The sequence below is a fragment of the Danio rerio genome, chromosome 7 (genome assembly GCF_052040795.2).
Source record: "Danio rerio strain M-AB ecotype USA chromosome 7, GRCz13ab, whole genome shotgun sequence".
NCBI classification, from domain to species: domain Eukaryota; kingdom Metazoa; phylum Chordata; class Actinopteri; order Cypriniformes; family Danionidae; genus Danio; species Danio rerio.
The window spans coordinates 80,548,512-80,575,000 of record NC_141027.1 but is presented as its reverse complement, the minus strand read 5'-3'; the positions used below and the strand labels follow the sequence as shown (position 1 = coordinate 80,575,000).

The following is a 26,489-nucleotide window of genomic DNA, read 5'->3' as shown; positions in this document are numbered from 1 at the left end:
GCCTGACAACCTGCAATCTTCGACATCTCTGGCGTGAATGTGAGATTGAAATGACACAACATTATCATGACAGCGGACATGGAAACATATTAGACTCCATTTAAATGTCTCCTCACATCTCCCAGTGTCTAATTGATCTTTTCTCTGTGAAATGAGAAAGTTTTCAGTCTCAATTTTCTGTCTGACGTGCAAATTGGAGACACGTTTGATCCTCTTGAGTCTTGCTGATGGCAGAGTCAAACGCGATAGGTTCGTGTTATGGACTTGAATTTATGAAAATGTATACAAAAGATAAATATGTGAATCCTATAATGATGTAAAATAATGCAAAATGCATAAATGTGATGGGGAACATCTGATTATAACATTATTCACTAATTTTAACAGAGTTAACGGTGACAAAGTTGAGGGTAACACCTTTGAAGAAAATAGAGTTGAAGATAAAGTGGAGGATAATGATAACAGAGTTGACAGTAACAGAGATGACTATAACGGAGCTGACAATAATAAAGGTTGATGGTAAAAGTTAACGATAACAGTTCAAATCAAATCAAATCAGGCCTTATTTGTCACATACACTTCCATATAGTGAAATTAAACCCCCTCGACCATTCACAAACATCACAATTTTCAGGGGAAGACAGGTCACAGGAGGTAGCTTTTAGAAAGGGAAGCAAGATACATCTGGAGAGTTCGGCTAAAAAAACCCTCTAACCTTGCTCTTGATAAGAGCAAAGTGAGAACAGGTAAAAAAAAAACAGAACAGCCCACTAGCATGAGCACACCGGCAAGACACAACATTGACACAGGGGATGGGAACAGGGGATATGGATACAACCCAATGAGTGCGGGCAGCCAACTAGTCCTGCAGCCATGGAGGCGCCGGTCGCAGTCCCGCCCACTCCCCTCGTGGGTAAAAGCACACGAAGGCAACGATAAAGCTGACGGTAACAGAAATAATGGTAACAGTTGACGATAACATTTGACGGTAACATTTAAAAGTAAACTGTAACAGTCGATGATAAAAGAGTTGGCAATGATAGAGTTTAGGGTGATGAGGTTGACGATAACGGAGTTGACGGTAACAGTTGACAGTAATAGAGTTGACAATAATTATTATAATTATTATTTATATATATATATATATATATATATATATATATATATATATATATATATATATATATATATATATGTGTGTGACAGTAACAGTTGACGATAACAGAGTTGACGACAATACTGTTGATGGTCACAGTTGGCGATAACAGAGTTGACAGTAATGGAGTTTAGGGTAACAAAGTTGACGGTAACAGTTGGCGATAACAAAGTTGATAGTAGCAGTTGATAACAGAGTTGACAATAAAGGAGTTTTGGGAAACAAGGTTGACGATAACAGAGGTGACGGTAACAGTTGACGGTAACCGAGTTGACTTTAATGGAGATGATGATGATAACATGGTTGACAATTACAGAGTTGACGGTAACAAAGTTGACGTTAACAGTTGGCGATAATAGAGTTGATTGTGACAGTTGATAATAACAGAGTTGACGGTAACAGTTGGCGATAATGGAGTTGAGAGTAACAGCAGACAGTAACAGAGCTGGCGATAACAGAGTTGAGAGTAACAGTGACTAAACGTGTTTTTATAACAATGATTTTACTTATTTATTTAACTTTTATTCATTCAATCATCATAGTCCAAGATAAAAATGTCTGTATCATACTATTTGCATAAAAATAGCTATAATTTTCTTTTAGCATAAAATGAAATGATTTAGCGATCATTAGTCATGCACTAAAATATAAACATGTACAAATCAGATCCTGATGAAAATCTTGCAGCACGTTTATAAGGAAGACGTTGAGAATCAAAAAATAACTGAATATATTTTTTGCAAATGCTGTGATGTAAACGTCGCCTCACTCTTATACGGGTGAGTGACGGCTGCGTGTTGGTGACCTCTGACCCCGCTGAGGCTCTTCAGCTCTGTTTGTTTCTGTCGACTCCTGAAATTCATTTCCTTAAGGAAGCGAGCGCTCCAGCGGGGCATGAACAGACATTCATTAATTAGCATATGTTTACTAGATGATAGTAATCAGGCCTGGAGTGAGATTGTGTTTAATGAGAAAACACAATAATCGAGGTGTTGTAATGTTCTGCCAAATGTTTGCCAATTTAATCAGAGCACGAGGCCTCACAACGGCAGACGCCACGCTAACGTCGCTTTCATCCCGCACAACAATGGAAAACTCATAACGTCTCTGCTGTTTGGAGTAATCCAACCAGTCCAAACTCTCACCACAGAGACAAAATCCAACAGAACCAACTGCTTTATCAAGAGTCCCTCGCAAAACCTGTAGACAAGATTTAAAGCAGTGAAGGGCAATAGACAAATTTAACCCTTAACATTTGATCATTTAATAGATGTTCAATTTTTAAAAGATAAGCTCAGATTTTGATGAGTAAAACGATCTAACCCTAGCCCTAACCTTAACCCTACTAAGTAAAGAAGAATGTGAAGTATGTACATTACATTCATCCATACATTTTCCTTCGGTTTATATCAGGGGTCGCCACAGAGGAATGAACCACCAACTATTCCAGCATATTTTTCACACAGAGGATACCCTTCCAGCTGCAACCCAGAACTAGGAAACACCCATACACACTCACACACACACTATGGCCAATGTATCTCATGAGCTCCCCTATAGCGCATGCGTTTGGTCTGTGGGGGGGAACCGAAGCACCCGGAGGAAACATACGCCAACACAGGGAGAATATGCAAACTCCACACAGAAACACCTACTGACCCAGCCAGGACTCGAACCAGAGACTTTCTTGCTGTGAGGCTACAGTGAGACACCACTGAGCCACCGTGCCACCTAGATAAATACAATTGAAAAAGTGTGTGTGTGTGTGTGTGTGTGTGTGTGTGTGATTTTTTTAAATGACTTTTAATATCCCTCAACTTCCTCCTCACAGTTTGAGTGTTACAGTCAGCACAGAGCAGCATGAAGGTTATAGAAAGAACTAATAACTGCGCTCTGCTGTGTGTGTGTGTGTGTGTGTGTGTGTGTGTGTGTGTGTGTACGGCTGCAGGGTTTATTTTACTTTATTTTCTTTCTTTGGGGTTTTCCCTGTTGTGAAATCTAGCCATGGCAGCAGGAGAAGCCGGCACCGCTGACCACCACACCGCTATTACCCACAATCCCCTCTGCCGGCTCACTCTGATAGTGGCTCTTATCAGCTTGGAGCTTCACTCACTCAATAACACACACACACACACACACACACACAACCAGAAATTTAATAAGGAAACTCTTGGCTGAAGTTGATAAATAGCCGCTGAAACTCATTAGAGACTGTGTGTGTGTGTGTGTGAGAATGTTTGTGAGAGGGTGTGTAAGAGTTAGTGTGTCAGTGTGTGTGTGTGTGTGAGTGAGAGAGAGAGAGAGAGAAGAGTGTAAGTGTGTGTGTGTAAGAGAGTGAGTGTTTGTGAGTGTGTGTGTGTGACTTGAGTGAGTTTGTAATTGTGTTAGAGAGAGAGTCTATGTTTTTGTCTTTATGTGTGTGTGTGTGTGTGTGTGTGTGTGTGTGTATACAGTTTTAGCTTGTGTGACTTGAAATAAATACTCAGCACTCTTAATTAAAAAAAAATAAAATAAAAAAAATCAAGCCCTACTCTTTTTTTGCTTCAGCCTGATGTGTGTTTATTTGTTTAAGATGATTGGAGGCATCTAAACACCAACAACAACAACAACAACAACAACAACAACAACAACAACAACACTACAAACAATTGCAACAACAGCAATAAACAACAGCGACAGAAGCAACAAGAACAGCAACAGCAACATCATCAATAACAACAGCAGCAAGAACAGAAGTAACTACAGCAACAGTTTTTTTTTTTTTTTTTACTTTTGATCAGTGCATTCATCCTACAATTGATCATGTAGTGTGTGTGTGTGTGTGTGTGTGTGTGTGTGATGTCAGAGGACGGTGTCAAATCACTTCATTTGGGAAAGTGTTTCAGCAGCTTGTGTCTCGGAGAGGAAAGTAATGACCATGTTAACCTGACAGATGGAAGGGTGAGGAGCATCACATGGAGAAACATCCACATCTTCAGACAGATGCAACACACTCTCTATCAATTAACCAGGGCACGCTCAGTGTGTGTGTGTGTGTGTGTGTGTGTTTCCATCTGCTGCTATTGTTGGAAATATAAGCCATGATTCGGAGCAGAAAGCGGTATGCTATACTATATGGGCTGCTATATGCTACACAGTAGAAATATCTATTAAACAGTCCATGAAGAGCTTTGAAATGTGCAGTTTTTTATTCAATGTTTTACATCATTTTAACTGAAAAACTAAATGTGTCACCGTGGCTCAGTGGTTAGCACTGTGACCTCCCAGCAAGAAGGTCACCGGTTTGAGTATTTTTAAAGCGTAGTACGGTTGTTTAGTGTGACTCCAAAACTCTACAGGATGGGTTGTATTGTTGACATATGAGCAGACTCTAGACTTCTGGGGCCTGTTTCAGTAAGGAGGTTCAAACAACTCGGAGTTTAAACTTGAACTCTGAGTTGATTTACCGAGAGATTAAAAAGTCAGAGTTTTCGGTTTCAGAATAGCTGATCTGAGTTGGGTCAATCAACTTTGAGTAGACCAACTCAGAGTTAAGCGCGCACACCGTGACTATAAAAAGGCATTATCAATGGAGCGCAGATATTATGAGTGACCATGGCAACATCTAAAAAAAAGAGATCACCATTTCTTTTTCCAGCTGAACTTGATCTGCTCATGCAAAGTTTTAGCAAATATGAGTGTATATATTTAAAAAGAAGCAACCATCAGTGAAACAGAGACAGTTAGCCTGGGAAAACAGCTGCTCAAGTTAATGCGTAATTTTTTATTTAAATTATTTAAACATTTAAGTATAATAAAATAAGTAATATAATGTGTGACGTTTATACTTTTTTCTAAACTTTTATACACGTTTATCAGTTTTAATAGATTTAACAGTGCACTTGTGTGTCTGCCTTTTTATTGATCAAGTGATAGAGGTTGATATAACATTAAGAACCTAAGCAGTGCTAAAAATAATTTTTAGACAGAATAATAATCCCATTAATCTAGTAACAGTACATGTCGAAGGTTAAGCTAAATATTTATGGAAAAAAAGGACAAGCCTTGTACGTGACTTTGTTCTGTGTGTGACATAAAATGTAGGCAATAGCTATGTTTCCATCAAAATACAGGCTTACATAAATTTGTACAAAACTGGAATAACGCCTAAAAGATGTGAATAAAGCAGCATTTTCATCCAACGAGTCAAAGAGAACACAATCGTCACTTCCTGATTAACTTGCGCCAAATATCAACAGTAAAAACAGAATTTACTGCGGTAGAACAAGCTGCATTAATGATTTTTTATTTAATACTTGCGCCTCAGAAGACACAATCAACACGTGGGGGCATTTGAAGTCAGACGCGGAGATCTTGACACGCTCCAGACGCTCGGAGGTAATTAATAATATACACTAATACTGAAACAGTTAAGGCATTTTAGAATGACTAAAACAACAATTAAGATGTTCTACAGTGTGCTCAGTCAGCTGGTTTGTCCATTCACACACATTTTCATCATCATCTCTAACAAACTTTTTTTTAATGTACATACTGTAATTTGTTAAGTGCACTTCGTAGTTTATGCACATCTTTTCTTATCAAATAAAAGTTTAACCTACTCAGTTATGCACATGTTTTATTATGCATATTTTCAAAAGTTATGTGAATCATGACATTTCCATCAATCGTTTTTATGGGCATCTCCAAAATGAGCTCTAAAATAGGTGTGTGGAAACGTAAGACTAATGCGAGAAATACGCTTCATCTTTAAAAAAGGGGAGGAAACCGACAGAAACTCAGAGTTTAGAGAATAAAACCTGCTCCGGACCAGGTTAGATTCACAGAGTAAGTTACCACAGTAACTGACTCTGAGTTAAAGTTACCTTTCTTTCAGAAACAGGCTTGACTTACCCTGATTTCTTGAGTTTAACAAACCTGCCATTTTGAAACCGAAAACCCAGAGTTTCTTTCATTTCAGGGTTAAAATACTCTGAGTTTTCACTTAACCTCCTTTCTGAAACAGGCCCCTGCTCTCATTCACTTCTAATAATGTTTAGACATTAAAAACAGCTCGTTAGGCTACTTGACGTTGCAAACTCTTCTTCTATTAATATTACTATTATTATTAAATAATGTATTATTATTACTATTATTATTATTATTATTATTATTATTATTATTATTATTATTATTAAATATTTTGTTATTATTATTATTATTATTATTATTATTATTATTAACTTATATTGTGTTATTTATTATTATTAGTGGATTGTTGTTAGTAGTATTATTTTTATTATTATATTTATTATTTTTATTCTTATATTATTATTATTATTATTATTATTATTATTATTATTATATATTATTGTTTTTATTATTATTACTATTATATTAATATATTATTATTAAATGTTATTTTATTATTATTATTATCATCATCATCATTATTATTATTATTATTATTATTATTATTATTATTATTATTATTATTATTATTATTATTATTATTATAAAATATTATTTTAATATATTATTATCATTATTAACTTATATTATGTTATTATTAGTTTATTGTTGTTAGTATTATTTTTATTATTATATTTATTATTCTTATTCTTTTTATTATTATTATTAAATATTAATTTAATATATTATTATCATTATTAACTTATATTATGTTATTATTAGTTTATTGTTGTTACTATTATTTTTATTATTATATTTTTTATTCTTATTCTTTTTATTATTATTATTATTATTATTATTTTATTAATATATTATTATTCATATTATTATTATTATTATTATTATCATTATTTTATTAATATATTATTATTAATATTATTATTATTAACTTATATTATGTTATTATTTATTATTAATATTAGTATTATTATTAGTAGTAGTAGTAGTAGTATTTTATTATAATTATTTTTGGCGAAGCAGTGGCGCAGTAGATAGTGCTGTCAACTCACAGCAAGAAGGTCGCTGGGTCGAACCTCAGCTCGGCTCAGTTGGCGTTTCCGTGTGGAGTTTATCCAATCTGTGGAGTTACAATCTGTGGGAAGAAAGATCAAGATCCCATAATGCAAAGCAAAAGCAGAAATAAATGAGGAAAAATTCTAATTAAAACATGAGATCATAAAATACTGCTAATTTACTGATATGTTTTTTATAAAAGTATAGTTGTTTAATGTGGCACCAAGACACTACAGTATGAACAAGTACAGCGGTGCACGCATGAATTGATCCGCATTTCCAGCATCTCCAACAGCCTCACATGCATTTCCACACAATGCATCTGAGGGAACGGCTGTGATTTTGCTGGGGTTCTGAGAGTTTTGGCAGCGGCAGCGGCTCTTGCCTGGAGGCGCAGGGAATGATCGATGTCTCCTAAGTGTTTTTTTCCAGCATATTAAACAGAGCAGATTATCAGAGTTATAGGTGAAGCTCTCGGCGAGGAGATTAAAGTCTCTAGTAATTAGTTTCCTCTTAAAACGCGTGCATATTTTCCGGCGTGCGTGCTTGCGCTGGGTTTGATGTATTGACTCTCCGGGCCGCTAGGCAGAGTGGGGGGGAAAATGTGCTCGTCTTAATGAAATCTTTAGCATTTTCTGTCTCGCTGCTTTATTTTTTGTTGCGTCGAGCTCAGCGGGATGCACCGGTGCCACACACACACATACGGTATGATTGTTCTCAGTTTCCTGTTGAAAGGAAGTGTGTGTGTGTGTGTGTGTGTGTGTGTGTGTGTGTGTGTGTGTGTGTGTGTGTGTGTGTGTGTGTGTGTGTTTGGCTGCAGAAACTCCTGCTGTTGACAGAAAGACTGAAAATATGAAAGCTGTCTGAATGAAAACCTGAAAAACAAATACCACACACACACACACACACACACAATCAATAGTAATACTACTGTAACATTATCAGGGTGACAACAGAGGGAACAATGCAATCATTTACACCTTAGCCAGGCAGGCAATGGTCAAAACAGTAGCATGAAGGTAATCTAAAAGAGTGGTCATGGTCATATGCAAATAGCAAACAGCATAAACAATTAAACATGGTACAGTTCTAAAGGCATCGCAAAGCTCGACAGGAAAAACGCTTGGTAATGTTACAGGTGAACAAGACTCAGCAGTGTGTGTGTGTGTGTGAAAATGAGGTAATCCAGGTGTTCATTGATTAGGAGTTTCAGCGGTGTGTTGTGTGTGATTATTCTCCGCTGGGTGTTGATTGGCAAACAGCATCATGGTAGTTGTGGTTGATGTGGTGGCAGATGTGTCGTTCTCCAGTGATCTGATTATCACTAGCAATGGTTGACAACTATACTGAAAAAAAACTATTAATACTAAATAATACTCATTCAGTCATTTTCTTTTTGTCCCTTTATTAATCCGGGGTTGTCTGTAACAGAATATAAAACATTCAGTGGCATCCTGCAACTGTTTTGCAGCATATGAAATGTCCTAAACACTACTATCCAAAATCTGATAGTTAATACTAAAGTATCTGATAGTTAAAATACGTTTTAAAAAAATAAAATAAAAAAAAAATAAAATAAAAAAAATTGTTGTTACATACATACATACATACATACATACATACATACATACATACATACATACATACGAACCATGGGTCCACATATAGTGACTTTTTATTCTCTAAAAATACATCATATCAAAAGATGATACTTATATTTTATTCTAATTATGTTCTAATAAGCCCAAAAAGCAAAGAGAAATTAAAAATGCATGTAAATACACATTGGGCCTTAAGAGGATACTTGAGCAGTTCATTTACTCATTCATTCATTCATTCATTTTCCTTCGGCTTAGTGGCTTTATTGATTAGGGGTCGCCAAAGTGGAATGAACCGCCAACTATTCCACCATGTGTTTACACAGCAGATGCCCTTCCAGCTGGGAAACACTCATTCACACACACACACACACACACACACACACACACACTCATACACTACGACCAGTTTAGTTGATCAGTTCCCCTATAGCGCATGTGTTTGGACTGTGGGGGAAACCAGAGCACCCGGAGGAAACCCACGGCAACACGGGGAGAACATGCAAACTCCACACAGAAACACCTAAATGAGTGGTTTAATAATAATAATAATAATAATAATGTTTCATTTTTAAAAATAGATTTAATTACAAGTTAATATTAAGTCACCTGTTGTGTTAATCTGTAATTGAAAAGACAGACCATGCGTAAAAAAACAGGTTGAGATGGTTTTGCCCATGTAAAATACATAATCATATGCAAATACATGCTAGACTTATAATTATAAATACTTTTACAGCACAAAGCATGGTGCAATAACACTCACAATAACATTGCACAGAATTTAACAGTACTACCATACTAGAATTAGCATTCTTTAAAATATCTATTTGCCTATATATTTGTCTGTCTGTCTATCCATCCATCCACCTATATATCTGGCTGTCTGCCTGCCTGTCTGTCTGTCTGTCTGTCTGTCTGTCTGTCTATCTATATATATATATATATTTTATTTTTGTCTAGATATACATTTATGTCTGTCTGTCTGTCTGTCTGTCTATCTATCTATCTATCTATCTATCTATCTATCTATCTATCTATCTATCTATCTATCTATCTATCTATCTATCTATCTATCTATCTATCTATCTATCTATCTATCTATCTATCTATCTATCTATCTATCTATCTATATATTTTATTTTATTTTTTTTTGTCTAGATATACATTTATGTCTGTCTGTCTCTCTATCTATTGGCAACCAAAGTTGAGGGTAAATGATTTGCCCTTATTCTTTTACAATATTTCCCAAATGATGTTGAACAGATTCAGGAAATACTCACAGCATATCTGGTAATATTTGTTCCTCTGGAGAAAGTCTTATTTGTTTTATTTGGGCTAGAATAAAAGCAGTTTTTATTGTTTTAAACACCACTTTAAGGTCAATATTATTCTCCCCTTCAGCAATATTAGTGTTGGATTGTCTCCAGAACAAACCACTGTTATACAATGACTTGCCTAATTACCCTAACTTTACCCTAATTACCCTAGTGAAGCCTTTACATGTCTCTTTAAGCTGAACACTAGTGTCTTGAAGAATATCTAGTCTAATATTATTTACTGTCATCATGGCAAAGAGAAAATAAATCAGTTATTAGAGATGAGTTATTAACAATATCATGATTAGAAATGTGTTCTTATTATCCGCTAAAAAAATGGGGGGGAAATGTAAAGAATAATAATTTACAGGTGTGTAATAATTCTGACTTCAGCTGTGTATATACACGTGTGTGTGTGTATATATATATATATATATATATATATATATATATATATATATATATATATATATATATATATATATATATATATATATATATATATATATCGCGATATTTTACAATGAGCCAGAGTCTGTGTTTTTGCCTGTGTGTGAGTGTGTGTGTTCTTCTAGCGTTGTCGGAGTGTTTCTTTCGGCCCGGTTCCAGCACAAACACTCAGTCTAATTACGAATGTGGTGATTTCGAGCAATTAGCAGTAATTATGTCTGTTCAGAGCTGTGTGTGCGGCGTGTGATTGGCTGGAGTGTGTGGGCCGTCTACGGCAAGCACTGAGAGACAGAAAACATAATGATGCACTTTAGGAGAGATTCGAGAAAACAGAAGCACTGGGGTGAGAACTGACCTCCAACCAGCTGTGTGTGTGTGTGTTTGTGTGTGTGATGTGTTCTGAGTAAATATTTGTAGTTTAACACAATTTCAAATCTAAAAAACACTTATTGGTAACTTTAAACACACACACACGCAAACACTCATGCACAGACACACACACTCACATGCGCGCACACGCGCACACACACCCCCATGCACAGACACGTATTCATATACACACTTGTGTAAATTCAGACACAGACACACGCATGCACACAAGCAAACACACAAACATGCACACAGACACACATGCGAACACACACACACACACACACACTCATGCGCACACGCACACACACACACAACCCATGTAAATGCGCACGCGCGCGCACACACACACACACACATTCATATACACACTTGTGTAAATTCAGACACAGACAAACACACGCACACAGACACACAAGCAAACACACACACAATGTAAATGCACATACACGCAAAACACACACCCATGCACAGACACATACTACATATAAATAATACAACTAAGCTCTTGTTGAGAGGCGTGTGTGTGTGTGTGTGTGTGTGTGTGTGTGTGTGTGTGTGTGTATATATATATATATATATAATAAAACTGAGCTCTCGTTGATAAATCAACAAATATAGCAGAAGCACACATCCATAGTCTATAAGCACATGCTGCGTTTTCTGCTGTATATTTGGCCAAACATTTCAGACACTGTGTGACTGCTGCCATCTAGAGGCCAGATGTGCTCATCACAGCTTGATCCTGACCTAATAGTGCACTTCACACAGATTTTAGGGCGAGACTGAAAATGTGCAAACCAAGTACGCTTAGAAAGGGCATGGACAAAGACAGAAATGGAAATGCAGGTATACTCATTCATTCTCCTTCAGCTTAGTCCCTTATTTTTCAGGGGTCACCACAATGGAATGAACCGCCAACTATTCCAGCATATGTTTAACACAATGGCCTTCCAGCCGCAAGTCAATGATTATCACCGACATTTTACAAAATATCCATTTTACAAAAATTCAAATAGCCTACGACCTTAAGAATTAATAAATTCCAGACAGATCTGCTCCAATCTGAATAACAACAACACTAATAATAATAATAATAATAATAATAATAATAATAATCCAGGGATCGAGGTAGCTATAAGCTAAATAGATAAAAACAGGCCATGATTGTGAGTGGATGACACAGTAACAGTGTAGTCTGCAATAGGATAGATGACCTTTGGATCGGTTAAAAATAAAAATAATAATAATTGAAGGTTTGACGTCATTGATAAAGGTTAGTTAATATACAAGCCTAGATAATGTATAAAAGAACGCAAACTATGCATACACTTTTTTTTTATATTGGCAAATAAGATAAGAGCATTTATGTGACAATTAAAAATTTAAAGCTCACGATGTGATAGAAAGTCAACTCTGACGCAGGTTTAGTCTAAGTTTGTTGCATTTACAGGCTTTTGGCCAGCAGGTGTCGCCAACATGGTTTCAGGTGCACCGAAACAGTGAATTATTCAGTGAAGCGATTTGTTTAAAGCTTTGTTTCTCCCATGACGAGGCAGCAGTGGGGTTGTTGAGGAAGCAAATTAGTTGTGAAATAACACTTGAATACAAAATGAAACCTGCTTTACCTACTGTTGGACTGCATCAGGATCAGCTGGAGTCGAAACCCAGAGTGACCTGCAGGAATGAGCTGCTCATTTGAAGCAAGCACACAACTGAAGACACTTTGAGTTGATTCTGATTGGCCACTGATGAGGTCGGTTTGTGTGTGGTTGTTACATTTTACAGCATGGACTGTAGCTATCTATTCTCCTGACACCCGCTATTGATTGACTTGTTTCCACTGTAGTGGACGTTGCGTTTTCAATTGACAGCTCCCCTGTCAAGTCCTGTTGTACTGGTCAGCGGACATCCTGGGTTTTTTAGTGACGTGTCATTTGGTCATCCGAAGGCTAGCATGCTAGGAGCCACTTCTTATACTGCATTCAAAATGGCCGACGTACAAACTAGCACATTTTATGGGATGGAGAGAGGTATGTAAAATTAAACTTTTTAAATGTTTTTTTACTATTGTTATCACATATATATTTGTTTATTTAAGTGTCAGGAACAATACATTTAGCTGTCAAAGCTGTTAACTTGTTTGTGTTTAAAAATATCCTCCTTTTTGTAAATGTCCACTGCTGTGGACGCCAGGACCATCTTAATGTCATTAATGAGTGCATGTTGTAGGAGGCAGAACTGAAGCAGAGAGGATTCTTTAGAACGGTGGTTCTCAAAGTGGGGGTCGGGACCCCCTGAGGGGTCGCGGGGCAATGAAGAAGGGTCGCCTGGTGATTTCCAAAAATCTATTTATTTTTATTAAACCATAAGAATTAACATATTTCATCCATAAATACTGAAAATAAAAATAGTCGTTTATAGTTACTATATAGTTACTATAGTAGCTTATAGTTACTAGTTCTATTGAATTGCGACCCCTGGGGTAATTACATTATATTAAAGGCAGCAATAGCGTCAGATGCATTTTGATTTTAGAACATCAGGTTATACTTTCTGGCAGATTTAAAGCACTGACACAAATTTAATTGGTGTGTCTGCGTCATTGCATGCAAGGTTTCTGTATTTATAACCACCTCAGAGGATATTGGGGGTCGTGAGTCACTGGCATTGTTATTTTGGGGGTTGCGGGCTGAAAAGTTTGGGAACCCCTGCTTTAGAATATGGTTGAGGGAGACTCTGGCAATCAGACAATTAGAGAATTACAAGCAGTTTTAATTATTTTTCTGTTAAATTTGGATCACTTTTTTTGAGTTTGGCTCTCATTGAGCCTAACTGTTCCAGGAATTTCAATCGAAAAGGGAAAAATGGCTTTTGTTTTGTTTTTGTTGCATTAATATTGGACTATTATCCCTTTACAGCCATATCCTGTACAGTTCTGTTGTCTGAGTTTGGCTCTCGTTTTGAACTAAAATAGTCCCGTGGTCCACTACTGTAGACATGCTGTACATTTAAAAACAAAAAAGTAAAAACTAATTTGTATTTTTTTTTCTTACCCAAAGCATGTAGGAAATAACAGGAAAAAATGTATTTTGGTCTCAGAAGGCTATAAGAGGATTTAGTTGACACTTGTGTTAAAACAAAGTACACACACACAAAGTGTTTTGGTTACTCGATCTTAAAACAGACCCCGGATTTGACCCTTTGCACTAACTGATTCACTACACATTGGTTTTCCTCATCTACTAGATTCCTGGGGCGTTTAATTAATTGTGTAGATCTCAGTTTTAACTGGACATGGACAAACTTGCTTTCCACACAAGACGCGGCGAAATTATTAAAGATCAATACATGTGCAGTAATCATGCGGTTATGAACCAAACCATCACTCGTACAAATAACTCTTGAGCATCTTTACACAATAACTACTGTTTTTGATTTTGGTTAAGTTGTATTTTACAGCAAAAGTAATTATTCACAGGAAACTCTTTGAGTGAGTGAAATGTGTGGCTCTTAAAAGAGCCTTTGTGTTGGTATCAGTGAGAGCTCTACTTGGAGCTGGTGTATTTGGTGACGGCCTTGGTGCCCTCGGACACGGCGTGTTTGGCCAGCTCTCCGGGCAGCAGCAGCCGCACGGCGGTCTGGATCTCTCTGGAGGTGATGGTGGAGCGCTTGTTGTAGTGGGCGAGACGAGAAGCCTCACCGGCGATGCGCTCGAAGATGTCGTTGACGAACGAGTTCATGATGCCCATGGCCTTGGAGGAGATGCCGGTGTCAGGATGGACCTGCTTCAGGACTTTGTACACGTAGATGGCGTAGCTCTCCTTCCTGGTCCTCTTGCGCTTCTTTCCTCCTTTACCGGCGGTCTTCGTCACGGCTTTCTTGGAGCCCTTCTTGGGCGCAGCTTTTGCGGGTTCAGGCATGATGAAACTGTGTGATCGGAATCTCACGAGCAGATAAATTTGGGAAGCCGTACGGGGGTTTATATTCAATACTGTATGCTAATTTAGAGACGCCCTGATTGTGTGATTTCATAAGCCAAACCCACAAACTCACATTTCATTGGAGAACACGTTACAGAACTAAAGCCAATCGCAGGCGGTTAAATAACAGCTCCGCCCTACGATTCAAATTTTAACGACACACCCAATACTCGGTTTTCTTTGTCTCGTTTCCCGCTCATTCTAAGCTTAATTTGAAGTAGTAAATAGAAATCGTACCTGATTTTAAACCAGTCATGTATACAATCCTAAGAGACAATCCTAAAATATTTTGAAAGTTCAAATAACTTAAAAAAACTAATATTAGAAACACGTGAGATCAATACAGGAAACGATGCTTTCACTAATTTGATGTTTTATTGGTTTAGGTTCAAACTGTGCTTGCAGACTCTCGTGGATTTCTCTACATGTCTTATCATTCGGCTTTAAATGCTGAACCAAATTTCGCCACAGTCCATAAGTGTAATCACTAACAGTACTCAATGTCGCCCCTTGCTTTGTATTATTCACATCATTAGCGATCATGAATTTCTATTCTGATTTGGGCCATATTTACACAAATTTCCTCGTCGACAGTTTGTTCCATTTAAAAGGCGAACACTATAAATGCCATTAGGCTTGATTAAAGTATATAAATAATGGCACCACAACACATTACACGGCTTAAACAGTGGTCAAGGACTAGTGAATTCAGACCTCATGTTTAACACACATTATAATACGCTACACAAACATGCCTTTTAGTACCCATGCCAATTACCACCGAAATACTACTCATTTCAGCTTAAACTAAACTTGAATGCATATTAGCGCATCTAGTTGAAGGAAAATGCAAAGAATATCTGGCTGGTTCTAGACTCTTTCAGTGAAATGTTGGGTGGCTCTTAAAAGAGCCGTTGTGTTTGTTAGTGTAGTTTATCCACCGAATCCGTACAGAGTGCGTCCCTGTCTCTTCAGCGCGTACACCACATCCATGGCGGTGACGGTCTTCCTCTTGGCGTGCTCGGTGTAGGTGACGGCATCGCGGATCACGTTCTCCAGGAACACCTTCAACACCCCGCGAGTCTCCTCGTAGATGAGACCAGAGATACGCTTCACACCACCACGGCGAGCCAGACGGCGAATAGCGGGTTTGGTGATTCCCTGGATGTTATCACGCAGAACTTTACGGTGACGCTTCGCGCCTCCTTTACCGAGTCCCTTACCGCCTTTGCCTCTTCCAGACATGTTTAGCTGATGAACGCGTCAGACAAAATCAGACTGAATACCATTCAAATATCAAAGAGAGGTTGTTTATATCTGTCTACAGGACCTAACTGAAAGCACCGTCAAATCGCACGAGGCCACGCCCTCTCACTCAAAATGAAAGCCAAACAAAAAAAGAAGGCCTGTTAATGTCAAATGTAAATAAATATGTGCACTCTCCATGAGGTATGCTAAATTAAGCTACACAAATTGAATATGATGCATAATGTACAATCAGAAATGTTAGCAGCATTATTGTGTGAACGTTATTTGTCCTAAATCCATTTAGATCTACGATTTAGACACACGATTAGGATGTGTATGCAGTTTGCATTGCCAGAATCTTCACCCAGTATACACTTTTCATATTTAACTTGATATTTATGGCAAACTTATTTCAGGTGGATGAACTTCACATTAACACTATTACTTCACTATGACTGTAATCCTTATTTTCCTGGTTACATATAAATAAGAGAATTGTGCATATACGCGTGCCCATGAAGACTTGTTGAGGCAGACTTAAACAGACCTACATGTCATTCATTGATTTTCTTGTCAGCTTAGACCCTTTATTAATCTGGGGTCGCCACAGCGGAATGAACCGCTGCACGTTATCCAGCACATTTTTATGCAGCGGATGCAGCGGACGCAACCCATCTCTGGGAAACATCCACAAACACTTATTCACTCACACTCATATACTACGGACAATTTAGCCTACCCAATTCACCTGTACCGCATGTGTTTCTGTGGGGGAAACCGGAGCACCCGGAGGAAACCCACGCGAACGCAGGGAGAACATGCAAACTCCATACGAACACTTCATCTGTCTTGATCTCTTCCACTGAAGAGCCAATAATATCTGTTGTGAAGGTTGATAGACTTGAGTTTTAAAATGTGATGTGCTTGATTACAATTCCTGTGAAATCTGTTTTTATTTTAAATGATAGTTATAAAAATGTTATAATGGCTGTCGATGTATTTTCAGCATTGTGTACTAATGCATGTGTGTATTATTCGCACTGGATTTTCACAGCATTTAAAAATAATTCTTCATTTAAATCTATGCAACTTTTAAAAGCAAAAAGTGACCATCTGAATGTATTTAAACCCGTTATAACATTATTTATTATTTATTTTAAGTTTTCTTTTGCTTTGTACAATAAATCTAATACATGCTGTTTGGACTGGGATTGTCTTACATGCACACGTACAACAATCATCCCCAATACTCGGAATAAAAAGTGACTAATTTGACATGTTATAAGTTACTTATTATGGGCCGCTATAATGTTCAAAACCATTATTTTCAACAGGGATTTACGACAAGCGGTCGCTGCAGGGTTGGATTTGTCAAAGAGGCGTGGTTTTTTAAACGAGGTTCAGTTATTGGTTTGAATCCTCACCAGACTCTAACCAATGGGCGCCCTGCAGCTGTCCTTAAATACCGTGAGCAATCGCCTTACGATTCATTTATTCTCTCAGTTAATCTGACGTACTGAAGTAACTATGAGCGGCAGAGGTAAAACCGGAGGCAAAGCCAGAGCTAAGGCTAAGACTCGCTCTTCCAGGGCTGGACTGCAGTTCCCCGTTGGCCGTGTCCACAGGCTGCTCCGCAAAGGCAACTATGCAGAACGTGTCGGTGCCGGTGCTCCGGTGTATCTAGCGGCTGTGCTCGAATATCTGACTGCTGAGATCCTGGAGTTGGCTGGAAACGCCGCTCGGGACAACAAGAAGACCCGTATCATTCCCCGTCACCTGCAGCTGGCAGTGCGCAACGACGAGGAGCTGAACAAACTGCTGGGCGGAGTGACCATCGCTCAGGGAGGTGTGCTGCCCAACATTCAGGCGGTGCTGCTGCCCAAGAAGACCGAGAAGGCTGCCAAAGGCAAATAAGCGCTCTAGGAATCTTCTCTAAAACCCAAAGGCTCTTTTAAGAGCCACCCACTCCATCTAAGAAAGAGCTGATCTTCTAATACACCCGTAACAAAACATAACCACGTAAACCTTTGTCTATTGAACTTAACGTTCATGTCGTTGGCTCTAGTCAATAAAACATTTAAGCACCCGAACAATCTTGTCAAGGTTCCTTTAAACACCCAGGCAGGTGTGTTGAGGCAAGTTGGAGCTAAACCCTGCAGGGTCACCGGCCTTCCAGGACAGAGATTGGTGACTCCTGCTCTAGACTTTAAACCTGTTTCAGTAATATTCAGAGATCTAAGAGCCTCTCTATATATTTGATAAACTTATGTTGGCTTTATAGTCCCTTAATAAATGTGAATCATAGAAACTAGCCTAAACGTGGTATAAATTAACCACGTATCAAGTGACCAGGTTTAATGTTCATAAGAATTTGCATTTCTAATTACAGTAAGTCTGACCACTGTTACCTATCTCGCTGTACGATCTTTAATACAAACAATACACAATATAATCAATGTCATGAGTTTACTTCTTAATCAGTTTTTTTTTTATAAATGTACGCTCAAGATCTGTCTTGTTTGTTTGGTTTCTCTGCAGCAGTGGCATTCATATTGATCTGTGTTAAACTGAAATTTTAGCAGTTACATTTATACTAAACTGAATCAGTTTTAATCTAATTAGATATACACCAGTATTTTACCACTACTTGCTGAAATATTCCAAAATATGACATATCGCTGCTTTTTTATTCTCTTTTTAAGCTGCAGTAATATTGTTATAGAAATAAAGATAAATTGAAATACAGCAGTCTTGTTTTTCTTTATTGATTTCTATCTGCAATAACAGGTTTGACTTTATATACTTCAGCTAAATTACGTTTTTGCCTTTTTATGTTCATTAAAAATGCATTATTGATTTTCTGCAGTCCTGTCCTTTAAATGCTATCGTGAAGAGAACAAAAAAAACAAAGCATTTTGGGCGGGAAATACAGTCGGTCTCCTGCTTCCGCTTGTTTGAACATAGGAGACATGCGGAGATTGGCCAGCGGCTACACATCAGCCAATCAAAAGCCGCTGCGCCTCAACGGCTGAAACTCGTGGTGGTGAAACGCTTTAAAAGCGGCCGGTCACACACAGTGGCAATTCAGTTTTGACATACCCGAGCAAAACAGTCATCCGCAGCAATGGCCAGAACCAAGCAGACCGCTCGTAAATCCACTGGAGGCAAAGCTCCCAGAAAGCAGCTCGCCACTAAAGCTGCCCGCAAGAGCGCCCCGGCTACAGGTGGAGTGAAGAAGCCTCACCGTTATAGGCCCGGTACCGTGGCTCTCAGAGAGATCCGCCGCTACCAGAAGTCCACCGAGCTGTTGATCCGCAAGCTGCCGTTCCAGCGTCTGGTGCGAGAAATCGCTCAGGACTTCAAGACTGACCTGCGCTTCCAGAGCTCCGCCGTCATGGCCCTGCAGGAGTCCAGCGAGGCTTATCTGGTCGGCCTGTTCGAGGACACAAACCTGTGCGCCATCCACGCCAAGAGGGTCACCATCATGCCCAAGGACATCCAGCTGGCCCGCCGCATCCGCGGAGAGCGCGCTTAAACCCGTCCTGCGAAAACACAACGGCTCTTTTCAGAGCCACCTCAGTCTAACTTAAAAGATCAAATTCAATATCAAACTGATTTGCAACTTGGGTGCATCATATGCGGATTAGTGTTCTTAGGCATTTTTTAAAGGTGGTTGAACGCGGTGTGTGCCTGGATAATCATTCTTCTATCAATGATAACTTCTAAATCGTGGGTCCTTCAACAGATGTGCATTTTTCTTTCAAGAACAGACTATTAAAATATATCCAGAATTAACCGCATTATCACATTTGGGGAAAACATGGATGTAAAACTCTGCCAGCGCATATACTGAATTGGTATATCTATATTGCACTCATCATCACATAGTTTCCCTGCTTCCCCTTTAATGCAAGTGTGCAATATCTACATTTTCCCTCAATGATTCTTTTATCTGTCAGTTCATTCCCCATTATTCGAATATGTGCTGTTAATTCTGATGCACATACTGACATTTCGTCACTTACTGTTAAACTTAACTTGGTTTTAAATCTTGACACGTTTACTCGTACCCCTACTTTTTGCTCAACTGGATCTTTTGTCTCACCTGTGTAAATCTGTATGAAAGATTTAGATATCTATATATCTGGTTGTAATGTTGTAATGCAGATGACTCTATTTTTATGTTATGATTGACTGCTTGCGACTCTCTTTTGTTTAATGTTGTGATCTTGTAGATATTCTACTGTATGATGTATATGATTTTACATTCAATTTTTAGTCAACTTAATCTTATAGCAAATATTTCTGTTCGTCAGACCAGGCTTTGGATTTCATCTCTTCTTCTTCTTAGTTTTTTTGGCGACTTGTATTCTTTGTACATATCGCCACTTACTGTGCCAGTTGTGCAACCAGATTCTACCGGTTGACGCTGCGTGTTCAGCGCCCCCTCCTGCACACTGAATTCCTTAGTCCCCAGAATTGTACCATAGCACTAATTTTATTTACTTACATGAGTTATATTTTAGTTATTATTATTTACATTACTGTTAGTTATATTTTACTATATCCTTTTATATAATCCTGTATTATATAAAAAATGATTAAAATCCTATATCCTTTATGGTCATACTTAAACTCAGTCATACCCCAGTAGGTATCATATCTTTATCTTCCTTTCCTTTCTCCTTCAGATATTCAATTAGTTCCTTTCTTTCTTCTCTGTATTTTAAACATTCATATATTAAATACTGGATTGTTTCTTTTACATTACAAGATTCACATAATCCATTCTCATGTAAAAATAAAATTAAAAAAACAGTGAATCATTCAGTGGATTTCATCTTATTGTTCTGTGCTCTATTTGAAACGAAAGGCGTGGCCTGTTTGGTGCAGGGCTGGTTTCAGTTAGGTCCTCTAGGCAGATATAAAACGCTCTAACTCGACATTGTTTTATTTGACTTGCCCTGTCGGTTGTAGACATTTAAAATTAATACACAATACAAATCATGTCTGGAAGAGGTAAAGGCGGAAAAGGACTCGGTAAAGGAGGTGCGAAGCGTCACCGTAAAGTTCTGCGTGATAACATCCAGGGAATCACCAAACCCGCCATTCGCCGTCTGGCTCGCCGTGGTGGTGTGAAGCGTATCTCTGGTCTCATCTACGAGGAGACTCGCGGGGTGTTGAAGGTGTTCTTGGAGAACGTGATCCGCGATGCCGTCACCTACACCGAGCACGCCAAGAGGAAGACCGTCACCGCCATGGATGTGGTGTACGCGCTGAAGAGACAGGGACGCACTCTGTACGGATTCGGGGGTTAAACGGGTCAAAACACCAACACAACGGCTCTTTTAAGAGCCACCCAACATTTCACTGAAAGAGTCTAGAACCAGCCAGATATTCTTTGCATTTTTCTTCAACTAGATGCGCTAATATGCATTCAAATTTAGTTTAAGTTGAGGTGAGTAGTATTTCGGTGGTAATTGGCATGGGTACTGAAACACATGTTTGTGTAGAGTATTATAATGTGTATTAAACATGAGGTCTGAATTCACTAGTGCTTGACCACTGTTTAAGCCGTGTAATGTGTTGTGGTGCCATTATTGATATACTTAAATCAAGCCTAATGGCATTTATAGTGTTCGCCTTTTAAATGGAACAAACTGTCGACGAGGAAATTTGTGTAAATATGGCCCAAATCAGAATGGAAATTCATGATCTCTAATGACGTGAATAATACAAAGCAAGGGGCGACATTGAGTACTGTTAGTGATTACACTTATGCACTGTAGCGAAATTTGGTTCAGCATTTAAAGCCGAATGATAAGACATGAAGAGAAATCCACGAGAGTCTGCAAGCACAGTTTGAACCTAAACCAATAAAACATCAAATTAGTGAAAGCATCGTTTCCTGTATTGATCTCACGTGTTTCTAATATTTTAAAGGTTTTTTTTAAGTTATTTGAACTTTCAAAATATTTTAGGATTGTCTCTTAGGATTGTATATATGACTGGTTTAAAATCAGGTACGATTTCTATTTACTACTTCAAATTAAGCTTGGAATGAGCGGGACACGAGACAAAGAAAACCGAGTATTGGGTGTGTCGTTAAAATTTGAATCGTAGGGCGGAGCTGTTATTTAACCGCCTGCGATTGGCTTTAGTTCTGTAACGTGTTCTCCAATGAAATGTGAGTTTGTGGGTTTGGCTTATGAAATCACACAATCAGGGCGTCTCTAAATTAGCATACAGTATTGAATATAAACCCCCGTACGGCTTCCCAAATTCATCTGCTCGTGAGATTCCGATCACACAGTTTCATCATGCCTGAACCCGCTAAAGCTGCGCCCAAAAAAGGCTCCAAGAAAGCCGTGACGAAGACCGCCGGTAAAGGGGGAAAGAAGCGCAAGAGGACCAGGAAGGAGAGCTACGCCATCTACGTGTACAAAGTGCTGAAGCAGGTCCATCCTGACACCGGCATCTCCTCCAAGGCCATGGGCATCATGAACTCGTTCGTCAACGACATCTTCGAGCGCATCGCCGGTGAGGCTTCTCGTCTCGCCCACTACAACAAGCGCTCCACCATCACCTCCAGAGAGATCCAGACCGCCGTGCGGCTGCTGCTGCCCGGAGAGCTGGCCAAACACGCCGTGTCCGAGGGCACTAAGGCCGTCACTAAATACACCAGCTCCAAGTAGAATTTCGGCTTTAACCAACACTCAAAGGCTCTTTTAAGAGCCACACATTTGTTTCAGTTAAAGAGCTACTGTGTTAGTATTTGAACTTAAATAAGACATCTCCGTTTATATTTAAATGTTACTTCACTAATACTTCGGGTATACAATGTAAACAAGCTTTCGGTTTCACTGGTCAACCGTCTCTATGGTGACTGAAATATTGTTACCTTAAGAATAACAAGTCATTCCCTCGGGCTCATTCAAGAGGTCACTTCTGCTGAAATAAATAATGCAACACGATCAGCTTTACTAGATATGAATTTCACTATGTGAGATAAATTAAGTTTATTATATATGAAAGAGAATTGTGCATCGCTGGCATTAGAAAGATGCTTATTGTACCATTCTGCTTAAGATCACTGATTTTCCCTGTCGGATTGATATGTGATTTAAACTTGGTCTTAGACCAGACAAGAAGCCCTGCATTGAGTTTTATAGTTAGCGCTGTCTTTAAAATGATGATTTATTTTACTACAGTAAAAAAGGGAGTTAATTGGTGGCTGAAAACACTGCCTGCATAACCCCCATTTAGAATGTAAAGAGCCAAGAAGCTCTATAATAACAAAAACTCGTGCAAGATATGACCCATCTCTGATCAATAGAGGCCAATCTCCTTCTCTGATCATTTTAAAGGCACACCTCTCTGCCAGTTGTCTCTTAACCATCTCTTAACCAAATATTTCAATATTTTGCCTTTTGTAATTATACTGGTATTTTATACTTAATGTTGTTTAAAGTTAAACTTATGAAAAAAAAAAAAACAGAAGAAAAAAATTGTTTCCCAGAGATGGGTTGCGGCTGGAAGGGTATCCGCTGTGTAAAAACTTCCTGGATAAGTTGGCGGTTCATTCCGCTGTGGCGACCCCGGATTAATAAAGGGAATAAGCCGACAAGAAAATGAATGAATGAAAATATTTTGTTTGATCGTATCCCTATCAAATAAAGAAATATAATATACATGTACAATTTGAAAACTCAGAGTTTCAACTCCTGATTTCTGTACTTCAAGAGTATTTTTTTAAACTGAACCTAACAGGACAAAGATTGATAAAAGACCAGCTGTTGCTTTGAACTGTAATGACTAAATATCCCCCCATCTGTTTAAAACATCATCTGAAAGTGCCATTAAGTCTGTAATATATCATTAATAAATTCAAACAATTATAGGATAATATTTAGTTAATTAATGTTAAGCTGTAGGGTCCTGCAGGATGTCACTCTTGCATCAGAACCAGTTGGAGCAGTTTCTGGAAAATTGGTTTATTTTAGATGCATCTCATTTGAAAACTCAACACATGGTTTAAGATAAATGTTAAAACATTTCTATTAACTTGGATGTGTTTTAACCGGATTAGTAAAAAAATAACATTTCAATGTGTGCATAAATTCAGAGCAAAATCTCCAATGATTAGTTATAGACAACGATCAAAGTTGAAGAACACAAACAGACACTCAATAAATCTTCGGACAGCTAACTAATACAAGAGGTCACTTTCAATATAATCATTAAAACAGTTTAGAATTTTGCTACTGCTTCCATAAATGCAAACACTTTTTCATTTGTTCTGGTCTCCATCTTGATCTTTTCTATAGTTTATACTGAAACAGTAAAGTTGAATATTGTGTCAGGAACACAATCTAACTAAATAAATGTTTCTTTGTTTATATATTACTATATATTTTTGTACCCATAACTAAGTAGCAAAATATCCAATTGCAATGAACGGCGTGTAATCAATGAGTGCCCTGAATAACAGGCAGAACACATCATGCAAGATGATGAAAGGAACTTTACTTGTTTTGACAATTATAGTTTTTGATATGCATATTTACTGTATTTAAAATAAAATAATATCATCATCATTACTGCTGTTATGAGAAGAAGGATGGCATCATTATGATTTGCCTACAGAAGATGAGAGGCCAATACATTCCTCTTGATGGGGTGTCTGTGTGTTTCAAGAAGCCCAACACATAAGCTTCATGAAACCCTGCAAATGACTCTCACTGATGTTCATGTCATTAAACTGTCTTTCAGGGTGTTTACTGATCAAAAATCAAACGCGTTAATATGTTTTGTTCATTTTTAAACTTAAACGAGACACCAAATGTACACTCGGCTTTCCCCAGCGACTGATCTCCGCCCTGGATTTGATCTGAGTGTCAAAAAACAAAGCTTTATTCGTCGCGTATTATAGTCTCTAACCAAGACCCAGGACCTCCTTTTGCTGTTTACTCTGTTTTATAATGAGCTAAACTAATTTATCAGTGCAGTTTTATCCCAAATGTGAGAGAAGAAAACACAAGAGTGAGGCGTTCTAGCAGGCGCGCAAACCCAGAGCTGCGTGAGTTGAGTCTATAAGGTTCTCATGCACCTTTGAAGAGAAGCGCCGCTCCATCGTTGAATCAGACCGAATCTAGAAAGCTCAAGATCCGCTCAGAGAAATGGCAGAAACCGCCCCAGCTCCAGCTGCCGCTGCGCCGGCTAAAGCGCCCAGGAAGAAGTCTGCTGCTAAAGCCAAGAAGGCCGGTCCAGGCGTTGGCGAACTGATCGTCAAAGCAGTGTCCGCGTCCAAGGAGAGGAGCGGTATGTCCCTAGCCGCCCTGAAGAAAGCTCTTGCCGCCAGTGGTTACGACGTGGAGAAGAACAACTCCCGCGTTAAGCTCGCCATCAAGGGTATGGTGACTAAAGGCGTCCTGAAGCAGGTCAAGGGGACCGGCGCCTCCGGCTCCTTCAAGCTCAACAAGCAGCAAGCCGAGCCCAAGAAGAAGCCAGCCAAGAAAGCGGCTCCCAAAGCCAAGAAACCTGCCGCCGCCAAGAAGCCCAAGAGCGCTGCCAAGAAGCCCGCCGCTAAGAAGTCGCCCAAGAAGGCCAAGAAACCCGCAGCGGCCGCCAAGAAAGCAACTAAGAGCCCCAAGAAGGCCAAGAAGCCCGCGGCTCCTAAGAAAGCTGCCAAGAGCCCCAAGAAGGCCAAGGTGGCTAAGCCCAAGACGGCGAAGCCTAAAGCGGCCAAGCCCAAGAAGGCAGCACCCAAGAAGAAGTAGATGACATCTTCAGCTGTTTGTTCCTCAACGGCTCTTTTAAGAGCCACCCACTCATTCTGAAGAAAGAGCAGAACTCTTTAATTAAACTGATGTTAAGACATTAGCCCTCTAAATGCGTTTAATAAAATAAATTAATAATATATCAGCATCTTCAGAAACTGAGATGCAGTGGTGGTTGTAAACAACTAATGTAAATATGTTAATCTGAAATAAGTCAGCAGATGTGTACATTAATTTAGAAATAATGACTGATTACGTCATTACAGTTTTTCTATTTACAAATCTAGCAATTTATTATTACAAATTAATAAAATTTTACTCACCATGCATCTCAAAGCACAGAAGAAATTTAAATAAAATATGACGTCATAAAATAATTTCATAAAATATTGTAAGTTATTTATTACTCAATACATTGTTTCTTATGCATGTTAAGTTCATTGACATGTAAGCTTTAGTTAAAAGAACCATAAAAAACATATTGCGATAAATTAATTTTTGCAGAAGAAAAAAAAATCTATTTAAAAAAAAAAAATTTATATATATATATATATATATATATATATATATATATATATATATATATATATATATATATATATATATACCTACACACACTCATA

General features: G+C 38.3%; 7 protein-coding genes and 1 long non-coding RNA gene across 8 annotated transcripts in view; 5 read left to right on the top strand and 3 right to left on the bottom strand.

The window, feature by feature from the left end:
- Nucleotides 1–12,548, bottom strand: part of LOC147836251 (uncharacterized) — a 29,509-nt gene extending 16,961 nt beyond the window's left edge. The window contains exon 1 of the long non-coding RNA XR_015496651.1: nt 12,485–12,548. This is a non-coding gene — a long non-coding RNA (uncharacterized LOC147836251). The remainder of the gene's footprint in view (nt 1–12,484) is intronic.
- Nucleotides 12,549–13,715: 1,167 nt separating this feature from the next.
- On the bottom strand, nt 13,716–16,126 carry LOC100334559 (histone H2B 1/2). Its single transcript, XM_087262486.1, has one exon. The coding sequence runs from the start codon at nt 14,777–14,779 to the stop codon at nt 14,405–14,407; it is 375 nt and encodes a 124-aa protein (XP_087118612.1). The 5' UTR covers nt 14,780–16,126; the 3' UTR covers nt 13,716–14,404.
- LOC794549 (histone H4) lies at nt 15,773–16,084 on the bottom strand. The gene has a single exon (XM_087260124.1). The coding sequence runs from the start codon at nt 16,082–16,084 to the stop codon at nt 15,773–15,775; it is 312 nt and encodes a 103-aa protein (XP_087116250.1).
- Nucleotides 16,127–17,576: 1,450 nt separating the features above from the next.
- LOC147836250 (histone H2A) lies at nt 17,577–18,180 on the top strand. Its single transcript, XM_087262485.1, has one exon. It carries the CDS (start codon nt 17,615–17,617, stop codon nt 17,999–18,001), a length of 387 nt encoding a protein of 128 aa, XP_087118611.1. The 5' UTR covers nt 17,577–17,614; the 3' UTR covers nt 18,002–18,180.
- Nucleotides 18,181–19,165: 985 nt separating this feature from the next.
- Nucleotides 19,166–19,878, top strand: LOC108190746 (histone H3-like). The gene has a single exon (NM_001386787.1). The coding sequence runs from the start codon at nt 19,212–19,214 to the stop codon at nt 19,620–19,622; it is 411 nt and encodes a 136-aa protein (NP_001373716.1). The 5' UTR covers nt 19,166–19,211; the 3' UTR covers nt 19,623–19,878.
- Nucleotides 19,879–21,093: 1,215 nt separating this feature from the next.
- Nucleotides 21,094–21,405, top strand: LOC147836249 (histone H4). Its single transcript, XM_087260123.1, has one exon. It carries the CDS (start codon nt 21,094–21,096, stop codon nt 21,403–21,405), a length of 312 nt encoding a protein of 103 aa, XP_087116249.1.
- A 966-nt stretch (nt 21,406–22,371) lies between these two features.
- Nucleotides 22,372–23,054, top strand: LOC100334869 (histone H2B 1/2). Its single transcript, NM_001386744.1, has one exon. It carries the CDS (start codon nt 22,408–22,410, stop codon nt 22,780–22,782), a length of 375 nt encoding a protein of 124 aa, NP_001373673.1. The 5' UTR covers nt 22,372–22,407; the 3' UTR covers nt 22,783–23,054.
- Nucleotides 23,055–25,229: 2,175 nt separating this feature from the next.
- Nucleotides 25,230–25,997, top strand: zgc:163061. Its single transcript, NM_001089531.2, has one exon. It carries the CDS (start codon nt 25,267–25,269, stop codon nt 25,864–25,866), a length of 600 nt encoding a protein of 199 aa, NP_001083000.2. The 5' UTR covers nt 25,230–25,266; the 3' UTR covers nt 25,867–25,997.
- Nucleotides 25,998–26,489: the final 492 nt, after the last annotated feature.